Here is a 14,220-nt window from a genome sequence, read left to right as displayed (position 1 = left end):
TTCCAAGTCTTACTATAACTCAGAGCTTGCTATACTGCTGTATGCTCTACAGGTTGTTTAAACATGAAGTGCTCTTGGCTTGTTATCCTAAAAGGCATATCATGTACACAGAAAATAAGTCGTTTCTGAAGTTAAGATTTGCTTTGTTCCTCTTCCTATCAGTGATGTTTGTTGATGTAGCAAATAACTGTGACAACTATATTTGGCCATTGACTGTAACGCAAGTTATTTTGTTTCTTTGATAGGTAAATAAAATACTGCTGTCTTTCAGAATCATTGTAAGACAGAGGACATATGCCTAAACATATTAAAATCTAGATTCATAAGGCAGATACAGCGTGAGCAGTAAAGCAACCATTCTGCTAGCTGAAAAACTAAGATGTAACATACTGAAATGGAATCCGTTGAGGGCAAGGAATGGACTTTCATTGCTGTGCTGCTCAGCTGCTTCTTCAAGAAGCTTCTCTGGTGCTAAAAATGTGTTCATGCACTTCCCTCAAAAGAAAAAGTTACTTTCACAGAGCCGCTCCAGCCATGTTAAAGCTGTCAGCTTTTACTTTTTCCCCTTTCATTATATCTCTGTTAAAGTATTTGACAAAGAACAAATCTGAGTCCAAATTGCAGAGCTTCTTTAAAATTGTAAATTACGTCCCTTACTAAATACTGGTCTTGTACCATTTAACCCTCAGAACAGAGGAGAGACTCACAGATATCAGAAATAGGAAGGATGCAGTGAAAATCTTATTTTTCAATATGCTATATGTACCACTTTTACTGCAATTAAAAGCCACAGCTAATCAGAGTCCTTGAGGAAAGAGGATGAATTTAGACACTTTCTGCCTACATTTGGCTCAGGTGTTACTCTGCCTAAATGGAAAAATGCTTAAGTTAAAAGTATAACTTCCCATTTTAAATGAAAATACATATTGTCCCAAACACAATTTCCTTACACTCTACTAAACACAGACAGGGATGGCTAAAGGCTACAAAATCTTTAGGTTCTCCACTGATGCATTAACTAAACAAAAAAGACAACCTTACTTGTTTCAGAAAGCTTTATTAGAATAGGAATCTTTGAAGACAAACACAAAAGATTCTAATATGTTTAGATTTTATAATGTAAACAACTAATTTAATGCATCACTAGCAATATACAATAGTCGCCATCTTGCAACATGAATGCAAGTAAGAAACTGATGTAATCTGTGAGATATTTCAAAATAATTAATTTGAGAATAAAAAAAAAAAAAAATAAAATAAAAAAGAATTTTTATTGTGTAAACTCTCCCTGTTTGCTTTTTTTAAAAGGATCAGAAAACCAGAGCAGTGGAACCTTTGCTAAATGAAGGTAACAAGCAATCATTTGAACTGGCCTCTAAATTAAGAACGTGTAATTGCTTGAGAAAAGCTATTTGATCAAAAATGTTTCAAGTGTTACGTATCAGAAGAGTTCAAAAATAATGCCACAAGATCCAGTTCATTTACATGAGGGCCAAAAACCTTTCAACTTTTTGCAGGTTTTCTCAAGGTAGTTTGACATGTCTACACTGTTGTGTAATATTTCCCAGCATGTTAGACTTCTGTGCTGGTATTTTTGTTCTGTAAGGGCAAATCAGGCTTTAAACATTCTGGGGTCAAGCCAACATTTGATTCCTTCTTTTCCCTTCCTCAACTCCCTCTAAAACCTGTGTCTCCTTGCTTAACTATTATGCAGAAATTAGAAAATTATATCAAATGCTCCTTTGTATTTTTTTTCCCCCTCCTCTATTATTTTCCTTATAAGGATGGACATGCATAAGAGGACTGAAACAAAGTTCTCACACACTGATCCCTGTTTATTTTTGATTTTGAAAGAATGATCCTGTTCTCCAGCACACTCCAAAATCCAGCCCTAGATCCTGCACCGATAAACCGAGGCACACTATGAAGGCTCACGTGCATGAGCAAAGCCTCATACAGGTCCTGCTGTCCCACGAAATGAATGACAGTGTATCAGCGCAACACTTTACATCAGTGACAATGGGGTACTGAATCAAATACAACAGCATGGAAATCTCCTCAATTCATAATTTCACACAGCATGCTCTGCTGGAAAAAAATTACCGCCATTATTTACAACAACGCTCAAGTATGAAATACTTAGGGAGTAGTCTGAAATAGGACTGGCTTGCTGAATAGCCTGGCATTTTGAAGTCATGGTTGAGCAGGCCTTTTATGATCTCAGAAAGCAGCTGGAATCTTTAAGCTGCTGGGAGGAGACGTGTATCAGTAATAGGTGTGCTTTTCATGTGAATAGTTGAGGCGTGACAGGTGCAGGGACTGGGACTGCTTGCAGCACCAGTGCCAGCAGCACACACAGTCCTGCCTTCAGCACCCATCTTAGAGCAACGCTGACAATGTAACAGATTTAGCAATAAATATGTGCCAAGATGTCCCCTATAAATCCATGCAACTCGGTTTTAAACTTCCTGACACAAATGTGACGCTTTTTTACACTGTTGAGGAAAGGAAGCTTTCAATTTGTCTGCAGGTTATGCTCAGAGGAATTACAGAAGGGAGGCTTCCTGGGTGCTGCTGGGAGGTGCAGAGACTAGCTGAATGTGTCTTACTACCTGAAATTGTCCTTGCAGCCAATCCGGCAGCCAAGTGACCCATGTGGGAACTACCACCCATTTCTAGCAGTGGCACGGAGGTTTGGCAATGCCGCCACCAGCTGGATGTGCGCTGCTCTCCGGGCCTTGCCTGGGGGCAAGCACGTTTGTCCTAAAAATACATATACTGGAGAAAGCAGTGTTGCCTTGACCAAATCTGCTCCCAGTCTTGGGATGTTATCTGTTAAGCTTTCTTAGCTTTGGCCATTTCTGGCTAAAACAAAAGTGCAAGATCATAGAATCATAGAATCATAGAATGGCCTGGGTTGAAAAGGCCCATAATGATTATCTAGTTTCAATCCCCCTGCTACATGCAGGGTCTCCAAACACTAGACCAGGCTGCCCAGAACCACATCCAGCCTGGCCTTGAATGCCTCCAGGGATGGGGCATCCACAACCTCCTTGGACAACCTGATTCGCCCAATAGCCAACAGGGAAGGACTTTGATTTACAGGATCTGAATCCTTCTCAGTTTACAGAATAGCTGCTCTCTTGTAGGGTATATGAAATGAGATTCATTTTCTTCAGCTCACGCAGCCCTGCTGAGCACTCTGTTTAAACAGTGAAAGAAGAGATGGCCATGCCAAGGTTACTGCTTCACATGCCTGTGACTACCTAACTCTCCTGCCATTTAGCATGAGGTGGCAACATGGATAGAGTAAGATTTACATCATCTGCATCTTGCGTGAGTGCATGAACATCAGAGCCAGTAGGCAAAATAATTCATCATCTTTCCCACAATTTTTGTAAATCTCAGCCAATTTTCTAGTTTCACTACAAAAGCCCATGTACAAAATGAGTTATTGTTCTTGGCGGGGATAATTTTCTTCTTTATTTTGGACCAATTTGAACTATTTTTTGAGGGGATGAAGGATGAGACAGGAGATTTTGGACTGTAAAATCAATTATTTGTACAGCCGTAAGGATCTGTGAAAAACTAGGTCTCCCAGTCTCTTTAATGATGGGAAAGAGAAAGAGTGGATATAAAGAAATACGTATGAAATGTAAAGTTTAACTTAAGAGTTCACTGTTTTGGTTTTGCTCGATATCTCCATTTTAGTGTTTATTATCTCTAGCACTGGATCCTTGAGAGAGTAAATTACTTGGAAGCACTCTTACATTTAGCATATGTGAAGGATCTCGCTGGAATGAGACATATCAATATTGGAATTCAGGCAGTCTGTAATGCTACAAGATGGAGAAAATGAGTACATGAGAAGCTTCTGGGGATGCAGGAGCTCCTGCATTAAATGAGTATGCCACACATTTGACGCTTCAGAGAGAAGGCCAGACGGTGACTCCTTTCTTTCTGTCTCAAACAGGCGAATGTTCTCACTGTGTGACTCCACATTATAAAAACTGTACACGAAATGAATTTGGGAGTCAAGAGAAAACTGTTATGTTAGCGGGGCTCTACTAAAGAATGGAAACACCTTTTTCCCTGGATCTGTCTGACAACTTCTCTCTATAATCAGGGCAGTGACTGCAACAGTAGGAAAGAAGTTAAATCATTTTCTCAGGTAAATCACTAGTAATCAAGATGGGAAAATCTTCAGCTCTTTCTCTTCAAGGCATTTCTGTTGAAGAATACAAAAAACTGTTCAAGGAAGTAAGCAAGATGCTGTTGCACAACTTTGTAGGAATTGAATTTAATCTTGGTGCTTCTAAACAAAACTCCCAAACTTCCACGTGCTCTGCAGAGATCCGGATCTTTCATGCACCAGTTCACACCCCAAGTTGCATAGCTAGGAGAGTAACTTCAGAACTGAACTTCAAATGGGACAGGAGCTTGCCACAATCTGCACAAAGCATGTATGCATGACTACTTTCACGCTCTTCCCAGTACTTGACTATTCCTTTGTTCTCCCAGTAAACCTATCCCTGCCCAAAATATAAACAAGTTTGTCTAAAAGACTGAGAAAAGTGCTTTAGCACTACAGACATGGGCCAAACTACATACAGATGAGTGCTTAAGCTCTGTAGACACAGATAACAAGAGTTGGCTGTGGGAAGGTGGTGCTGGAAAAGAGTCTAAGTTTACAGAAGTTACACTAGCCCACCACCAGGCTGGTTACAGAATGTAGGCCTATCTTAAACAGAAAAAGGAAAAGTTTCTAAAACTCTGAGCAGACAGTCCCTTACTGTAACACTGGGACCAAATGAAACCAGTGACAGAAGGGAGTGGTCTGTTTTGCTGTCCTGATGTCTTTCACAGTACATAAGCATGACTATTCCCTCACAATTATTTATAAAACCCAACCTCCTCCATTTCTCTATTGTCAGAAGATTAATTATGACATCCTGGCCTCTTTGAAATGAAGGGGTATAGGATGTCACATTCAGTTCCTGGTTGCACTGTGTAGGTCCAGTTGTATGATGACTACTCAGACAAAAAGCTCAGAAACTCTGTAGCACTTGAATGCATAATGCCAGCCATGTCATGTTATTTTAACAGTGGAGTGAGAAAGCTAGGTGGCAAACACAATTTTGGCAAAAGCACAATTCTTCAGATGCAACATGTGCAAACCATTATTTTGTCTTGTAGAAGTATTAAGGAAATGCATGATGAAATGCCAATTATATAATTAGTGTGGTAAGCAATTTATTTGAATGACAAGTGATTAAAAACATATCAGCAAACAGATATGGCATTACTTTGATTAGAGTGTGAAAAATAACTCGGAAAGTACAGTGTAGGCAATAAAGTAGTGTGTATATTTTCCTAGTACCAGTCTAAAATGGAAGTGCCTTTAAAATAGGCAACTGCATTTTGACTGAGCGTTAGCTTTAATTCAAAAGGCTTGGAAAACTTTACCAGACCTAGAAACTGAAACAAATATAGCTATTAGACAGAAAATGCTCCTCATTAGAGGCCAAGATGAAAGATGAGACCTTGTCAATCCCAACTGCAAGACAAGCTTCTAGAGGAGTCTACTTTCACTTCATCTCTGTCACCAACTTTTGCCTAGTGGGACTCTGTCTATTCATTTTTAACTACTGAGTAGAAGAACCTACCCCTGTTGTCTTCCCGCTGGTTGTTCCTGCCAAGGAAAAAGCTGTTAGATTTCTTGATAATGCAAATGGGCTGAATATCCTGCCACAGTGTGAAAAGCAGAAAACGGACACTTTCAGCTTTCCCAAGTTTCTCCTGTACCTTTATCTTCTTGCCTTCCCTAACATCAATAGCAGCAGCAAAAAAAATCAAGATCTTTTATTTCACAATTGGCCTGATGAGCCTAAAGTAATAGTAAAACAAAATAAACTAGAAACACATTACAAAGGATAGCAAGCAGCTGGTCCTTGGAAAGCTGGTTCATTGCATGTTGTTAATGCTTTTCTTTTCATTTCCACATGTTGCACTGTACTGAAAACCCACTTAGGTATTTTAATACAAGCAACAACTAAGGGTGCACATCCAAAGCAGCTAAAATTCTCTAGGTTATGAGCTTGAGGGTAGAGACGCTATGATCCTGCTCTTTCTCCTTCTGTGTGCAATCCTGTTCTCTTCTTTATGGTACTGAACAGGGAACAGGTTCAAAGATGCTAAATAAGCCAAACATTTATACAATAAAATCAACTTTCTACAGGGTTAATTTTTGCCATGCCATCTTCAAGTGACATTTTATGAGATAGGAAGTTGATCAACCGGCTGGCTGCTGTGAATAGTGCATGCCACCCATTCCATCTTACTTGTCATATCTGGTATGTCCTGATATCTCCCTCATTTTGGCTCTAGTACTCCTCTCACTCTCAGTGGGCCAGTTCAACTCAGCAGGCTAAAAACTTGAGTTAATTTTTTACCAGCTCAGTGGTTTAGGAAGCAGAAGAATCAACAGCCAGGGCTGGAGAGGAAGTCAAGGGAAGGAAACAGCCACGGTGAAGACTCCCAGATACTCCAAGTGGAGTGGAGATACTCAAAGACTGATTGGACATGGGCTTGGGCATCCTGCTCTGGGTGTCTCTGTTTGAGCATAATTCGGATCAGTTGGACGTGGAGGGCCCTGTGAGCCTCAGGTATTCTGTGATTCTGTGAACCTCGCTACTGTTGTGAAACTTCATCTATAGTTGTCACATGGATACCTCATGATATTTTTTTTAACAGAGTAGGAAACAGACCCCAAAATACAGGCAGCTGTCATCATTTACATGACAAACATGTAAGATACCCACAGTCTGCAACAGTAGCATTTTATACCCCACTGACATTACTGTGTAAACAAACATACCTACACAGAGCACTGAACATTCTTGTTCTGCATCTTCAGTGAGTGGCATTCACATTAGGATGCTGCTCAAGGAGCCCCAGATGAGAGCACTGAAAGGTCTGGGAGACAGCAGTGTCTTGGTTTACATTTTGTTCCCGTTTGGCAGTTAATTAGTAACTCACTTTTGGAAAATGAAAGATTACACATTCTGAGCAAATACAGATGTTTGATCTCAGGCTCATCAAGGAAAATTTCAGCTGCTGCCAGGGAAAAGCAAATGTTCTGTCACGTACATCCAGAGTGAGTTAATGTGAAACAGAAGATGAAGGCTACGGAGACAGCGTACTAATGCACTCATGCAGTTGTGGGGAGCACAGCAGACAAGGAAGAAAGTACAAAATAGCAGACAACAACCTGGTAAGCCTAACCTAAACCTGCTGGGATGACTCCTGACTGCAGTGTCAGCCTTAAGAGGTGCAAGTTTCCCAACACAATGATAGAGGAGCGAAGCTTGGTGCTATATATCAAAAGCAGTTTATATTTCTGTCACAAGCAAACTGTCTCCTTGAGAGCACCAGGCGCTCAGCTCTAGCCATGCCCTGAAGGTTATGGAGCTGTCAGAGAAATGGCAGCAGCCAGCCAGCTCACACCAGCACAGCAGCAACCTCGGCTGCAGGAGGTGGTTTCACAAGAGCAGGTAGGAGTCCTCGTAGTGAAGGGGCTGTGACAGAATCACCCAGCCCTGGGAAAATGACTAGAAGTTTTCCGTGCATCATACTAAATCCTTCTCATTTTATTGAGGAAATCACCCCAGAGAGATGAGCACTGAATTGACAGTAGATAAAGCAGAAATTAGCTGACAATGGAAACATACAATACCAGTTGAAAGAAGAAATACTTGTATTTTTAAAAGAAAATCCTAGCATTTTCTCCTTTTTTTTTTTTTTGCTATGTCCAGGATAAAAAATGTCTACTCAGAAGTAAATCTGAACATTTAGAAAGCACTAATTTCAGTCCAGAATGAAATTCATTTCAAGCAGGAATTAATGCAATATCCAGTAAAACAATCTTTTTTTTTTTCCTTTTCCTTTTCTGATGTGGATGGTTACAGCACTGGATGAATTCCCATCCTCTATATCATCACTGACTGCACCATTAATCTTTTGTGCTTGTTTTTCTCACAGGTTAGTCAGTGACTCCAGCTGACGTAACTTCCCTCGATGATGTTCCTAAGCATGCTCTACAAACTCAGAGCATAGAAAATAGAGACATGTGGACCTCCGTATGGATGAAGTTTTAATGTCTCAAGCCTGTAGGCCATTCCCAAGGCCTTTTGTCCCCAGAAAACTACTGCCACCTCGCCAGGAGCTGCTCACCTTCGGGTATCACCATAAGGCCTTAACGTTGCCCAGGAACATCTGTTTGCAGGTGACAACCAACAGTGACAGTTTCCTACATAGCACGTTTCATTTCATTGTTTGCTGCTGCTGTCTTTCCAGGTTCTCACCAGCAGTTTTTGAAAGAGCTCCATGCAGCAGCATCCTTTCAGGACAGCCTTCCCATCCATGCTAGGCTGTCTCACCAAGTCTATTTCACCCATAGGTCTTCCACTCCTACTTCTGACCCCGCTTATTTTTTTTCTCCAGTTATATTTATACTAAAATATAAATATGATTATATATAACATTACCAAATTGTTGCCCTAACAAATAAAGTTCTATCTTATGCATTGCAATGTGTAGGAGAATTCAGAAAACATGATCTAACATAAAACTTATGCAATGAATACAATTAGGATGGTATGGATTCAAGATATGACCATACAAGATAAATTTTCATTCCTTTAACAGCACATGTCATAGAGACTGCTGGCTGAAGCAAAAGTTAGTAACAAGTAGGTAGCACTGCCAGTTTCAACATACAAACAAATGTTCAAGTCTCCACAATCATGAAGAAGTACTAAAAAAATGAGAGTGAAAAAAAAATGCATTGGTCTTTGAGCTGCTTCTTAAAATCTATGTAGAGAACTGGTAATCTCACAATGAACATCAAGTTATCTGGGGGTTAAAAACTCAGCTGTAACGGCAGAGTATTCTATGTCAAGCTTTGAAAATCTCAGGATGGGCTTAACCTGTTTTCTCTATTACCAGGATGGACTTTTAAAAATAATTTCATTTTAAAACAAATGTTCTTACTTTCAATTTGTTTGCTTCTCTACAAGCCTTAAGATTGTACCCAAGATATCCCTTTTTCAGGATTTTCTTCACAGTTATGGGAAGCACAGGGGTATTTAGGTTCCTGAGGTCCCACATTCAGAGATGAAACACTGAGAAAAGCACCAACCATTACAGAGTCACAAAAGACAGTAAATACTAACTGCAAGTTTGCAAAACAGATGTGCAGATATGAAAGCTGTTCAAGATGAAGTTGAAGCATCACTTTTATACTTAAACTATGTTAATTCTGATTTCTTGTATTCCACAAATCGTCAAATTTAACCTACATATCATTATAACAAGCCCTGTAATTGATACTGAGTGGAGAACATCTCTAGAAACTTGTGGTACTTACTACAAGCTGTGACTATTTTAAGTAAAAGTAGCTTGTAGCTGAGTTCTAGTGAAAACAAAACAAAACAAAACAAAAGCCAACTAAATAATAGCGGTCATTAAGGAAAAAGAAATTTAGAAGGATGCAGTTAGATACTGCACAACAGAATAGAAAAAGAAATAAATCATGAAAAAGTATTGTAAAAATCATGACGCTTCTGCTAAGGAAGTAGGCATACATGAATGCAAAACCCAACAAAACAAACTTTGACTTCTACAGTTACACTGTAGAAATGTTGCTCTTTTTTCTTACTGTTTGCCAAAAGAAAAATGAAAAAATAGTGATAGCTTTGAAAATACTGCTACATAACCAAATGAAATGTGTTCTGTCAGACAGATGTTTGGAATCCACACTCATTAACGTACCAGTATGAACAATTTGTTTCAATCTGAAATTGCTCAAATGATGGAGCATTTGGAACAACAACAACAAAAAAATTACTCCTATCGAACACAGAATCTAAAACAGCCTAAGGAATGAAAAGACAAATTTCCTACCATGAATAGGAAAAGAGCAAATGACTTTGAAAAGTGCTGTGTCAAGACTTGGTAAATTTGAAACAGCAAAGTAATACACTTACATAGGACTGCAGCATCACTGGGATCTGTTGGGTACAAATCTCCCACTGGATGTGAAAAGTGAGTTTCCTATGCTACAAAAGGCAACTCAGCCTCAAAAGCAGACTATTGGAAACCTGATTTTCTTATTTTTTGCTTCTTTTTTTTTGGTCAAAGTATTTGGTCAGCTGTAGCCTTTTTGCCACAACATAATGACAATTCTGGTATACATTTGTCTTATCAGACACACTCACATAACAGATTCTACTACCTTCTCACATTGAAACAATTCCAGTCATACCGAGACAGTTTTCCACTAAAACAAACCAACCAATCAAACAAACCAACAAAAAACATCAACTGAATTTAGAGAACTGATATTTTACATTTAACATGAGTATAATTATCTTCATAAACACAGAAAGAGACAGATCCTTAACTTAAACTATGCCAGGCCTCACAGCTGCTCACAGCTCACAAATCACACATCTCCACCGAAATTAGAGGCGTCCACGTGAGCAGCCCACCTGAATTACAATACAGTGCAAAATAGATCATGCAGAAATAGCAACTGACTTAAAGGCAGTTTTATAGCAGTATATGGCTACCTTGCATTTATTCCATCTGAAACTTCAAAATGAGGACAACTCAGCTTAACAACGTACAGCAGTTCTGCTTCTTAAATTTATAAAAATAAGGGTTCCACATAAGCCTGCTGCAAGTGAAGTCGTAGGAAAAAAAAGTAAAAAGTAAAATCATACCAAATCACATAGAAATTAAAAAGAAATGGGAACTTTTTTATCACTCCATCATGAGATCCAGTTCCATCACTAATTAATTCCAGTGCCTGGCCAATACACTATGTAGGTTCTGTTTGTTTACTAATTACTACTTTTTCTCTATTTATTTATGTGATGGCAAATAATGCTAACCCAGTCCTGCCATTCCCCATGCCAAACTAAAGCTGTCAGCAGCATCTTCCTCCCCCCAAAAGTGGGCGCCTTTCACATCTAGAAAAGGGATGAGCAGAACTTTGTGCCTCCTGACAACCATGTGGATCTCTTTTGTGATCCAAGAATTGGCCGTTGGCTTTGAGATGATTATCTTCTTCTGCTCCCAGCTCAGATGAAATCCTTGCACAAGTGATGTGGGTTCAGTAATGCAACAACCACCCCATCATGCAATGACAAATCATTTTTCTCTCTTTTTTAAAAGCTATGTGGAAAATTACATAACTAAAAGAAACGATGAAGGAACATTACTTAAACTGCAAACTGAAACAAGATTAGGAAATTCTAGCTTCATAATGGCCCAAACAGACTTAATTCTACCCACTTGTGTACAGCCAATAATATAATCTTTAGCTATATTTTTTTAATGCAGTCTCTCTCCTCCCAGAAGCATGTCCTGTTTTTAGCACTGAATGGGTACTCTGGGATCAAACTAATGCTGCGTATAATCTGGAATTTCCTAATATCTAGGTGCTTAACTTTTCAAGCTCAGTAACACTTTTTCATTTAGACTTCTTAAATATATAATTATTTAGATGACTTAAACGTACTTTTTGCTTACAAAGTCTTTTTCTGTTTACATATCATACTCTAGCCTAAATAAATGCTAAGACAAAGGCCAAGCTGGCTGGTAGCCCAGAATGTAGTTGTTAGCAAGTTGACAGGGACCACCTTATACTCATGGAAATGTCTAAATATTGTATTTGAGACATAAGTAAATTTTAAAAGGCGATCTTCACTGAAAGAAAAACTGAGCGGATTTAGAGCAGCATAAACAAGTTGCTGGATGAAATGAGGACTCAATGGAATACGTCTGTTGAAGTCGTCTGACTTACCCCAGCTCTCCATTACTGTAAAACACCAAACACTTAAGGACAGGAAGTATCCTCATGTTACCATGTAAATAACTAATGGGCTCAGTTTATGTTAACAACTAACTCAGGGACTTCCAATTCAAACAAAACAAAACAAGGAAAAAAAAAAACAACAAAAAGACAAACCATCAACCTAAAACATGGCTAAGTGTCTGAACTTTTTCCCCAAAGGTAACTAATTCTCATCATTCTTCAGGTGACTTCCCTTTTCTTGCACAGATTCTGATTAAATGTATGGTAAATGTGAGCATAGCACAATTTAAAGATGGTCTGCAAAGACAAATAAAAATGGTACTTTTCCCAATCTACTAAATATCTAAAAGGTGCAAGGTGCAGTTTAAAATTTTCTTGTACTTTTTTCCTTTTTCCTTCGAAAATTTGTGCAGTATTACTGTCTTATCTTGGTTTTGCACATAAGAGCAATGGAGGAGGAAAGGAGTAGAATGGAAGTCCCCCTCAGTTCCCATCGGAAGCAGTAGGGTGATGAGTGACATTTTTTTCTCTTGGCTGTTCGCCCAAAGCTTGAATTAAACATTTTAACAATAGCCAAACAAAATGGGAGTTTCATATAGCCTGACTGAAAATCCCATTTCCCTCTAAAATGACAGTTTCTTTGTGACAGATGATGGCTAGAGATGACGGCTTCACCTCTTTGTTTTCCCAGCTACTCACAGTCTTTCAGTAAAAATAAGATAGACAAGAAGTGATACATATTTAAAATACAACAAGACCTTTGCAGAAACCTTACTACAAAAACAAAGCAAGTTCTTCAGGCTTTCCTAATATGTCTTAAGAATCTATAAAAGGGAACATAGTTCTGCCTCCTTTTCAGGAATTCTTTAGAGATTCAGGATTTTACTATGGTGAGATAGGCAAATCCCATTGACAAACATGCCATACAAACACCAAAAGACGTGTCTACGTATAAATTTACTAATGCTGACATTCTGGCCTTACTAGATAGTAATAAAAGTACAGGAGTGTGGGTGAAGGTATTATACCTGGTCATGGCTGGCTTCAATGGAGCTTCCGATACCTTGGAAAGTCATCTGCACAGGAGACAGTGTCAAACAGGTCATACACTCTTTGCCATTTTGTCTATCATTGTAGTGTACCTATAACAGAATAACATACGTAATCTGCTAAACACCAGGTTTGTACAAGGGAGTCATGCTACAATACTGTCCCTTTTCAACAAGTTTGTAAGAAGAATTCCAAACATTTACATTGAATTCATCTTTAATACAAAACAAGGATTGTGTAAAATATTCTAGGTAGTCACATATTGTACTGGGGCCAAATTTTCTAAGTCAACTGTTGGATAATTTACAAATGCTATGTTCTCCAGTCCCTACAGCCTTTTAGACTGAATTCAAGATGTTATACCTACACAATTACAAGAACCTAGTTTCAAGTCACAGTTTCAAAGGTAGATGCCATTTTTAACATTCTGTAGCTTGGTTATAAAACATCCATGTAAGTCATTACACCTCCAAAACCCTGGCAGTAACAGTTTTCATTTTTCAATTGAAATGCCATATCTAATAAAATTCACTAACTTACTTGGCATGGCTACACACTGTCGTATATTTTAATTTGATTTTGTAATTAAATCAAAATGACAGATAGTATGGTGAAGAATTCGCATTCTTCCTGAGATGTCTAGGCTATCTTTTTCTAAGAGTAACTCGTTCTTTACTAACGTCAAGATGTGCACATTAAACCTGACTCTTGCATGAAATACAGAGGAAGCTATTGCTTCTACTTGAATTATTTTTCTTGTCTTCAGTCCCCCTTCAGATAGTTCTTAAATCCCCTACAGAAAGGATGGATTTTAATATGTCGAGACAAAATTAAGTTAAATGTTGCCAGCATTTCATTATTAAGAACATGTTGCCACTCATGCTGAATTGCTGAAATATTACAATCTGCTCTGTAGCTCCCAGCTTCTAGACAGGCAGATCAAGCACTTTGTTCTACAAGAAAGATGGAATTTGGTTTATGGTGGTAATTTACATTGGCTATGTGACCCCTGTCAGAAATGGAAAGAGAGATCAGCTCTGCTGGAGACAGACCTTTTATGTTAGTATCTATTTACAGCTGTATAGATCTCAGGCAAAGGTTACATGAGAAAGCCTCACCTTTAAACGTGGGCTACAAAATTATCTTTGAGAACAACTAGGAGCCATGTTGTTCCTGTGGAAATGATTTAGCAACATTGATGATACTGATTCACAAACCATGCATACTGTATTCACTGTGCCTTTATCTTCCCTGCCACAGGTGCAAACTGGGAATCATTCAAGTGAAGC

At 38.7% G+C, this 14,220-nt stretch overlaps 1 protein-coding gene across 5 annotated transcripts in view; it reads right to left on the bottom strand.

The window, feature by feature from the left end:
- The window catches only part of STAU2 (staufen double-stranded RNA binding protein 2), a 165,590-nt gene that overhangs the window by 51,901 nt on the left and 99,469 nt on the right, over positions 1-14,220 (bottom strand). For 4 of the 5 annotated variants that reach the window (XM_048938628.1, XM_048938627.1, XM_048938629.1 and 1 more), the window contains exon 13: positions 12,910-13,023. The exons of the other annotated variant lie outside the window; for it this stretch is intronic. In XM_048938628.1, the coding sequence (XP_048794585.1) occupies positions 12,910-13,023 (114 nt within the window). The remainder of the gene's footprint in view (positions 1-12,909; positions 13,024-14,220) is intronic. 5 annotated transcript variants of the gene reach the window in all.

The sequence above is a fragment of the Lagopus muta genome, chromosome 3 (genome assembly GCF_023343835.1).
Source record: "Lagopus muta isolate bLagMut1 chromosome 3, bLagMut1 primary, whole genome shotgun sequence".
Classification (NCBI taxonomy): Eukaryota; Metazoa; Chordata; class Aves; order Galliformes; family Phasianidae; genus Lagopus; species Lagopus muta.
This window is presented reverse-complemented; position numbering and strand designations above follow the sequence as displayed.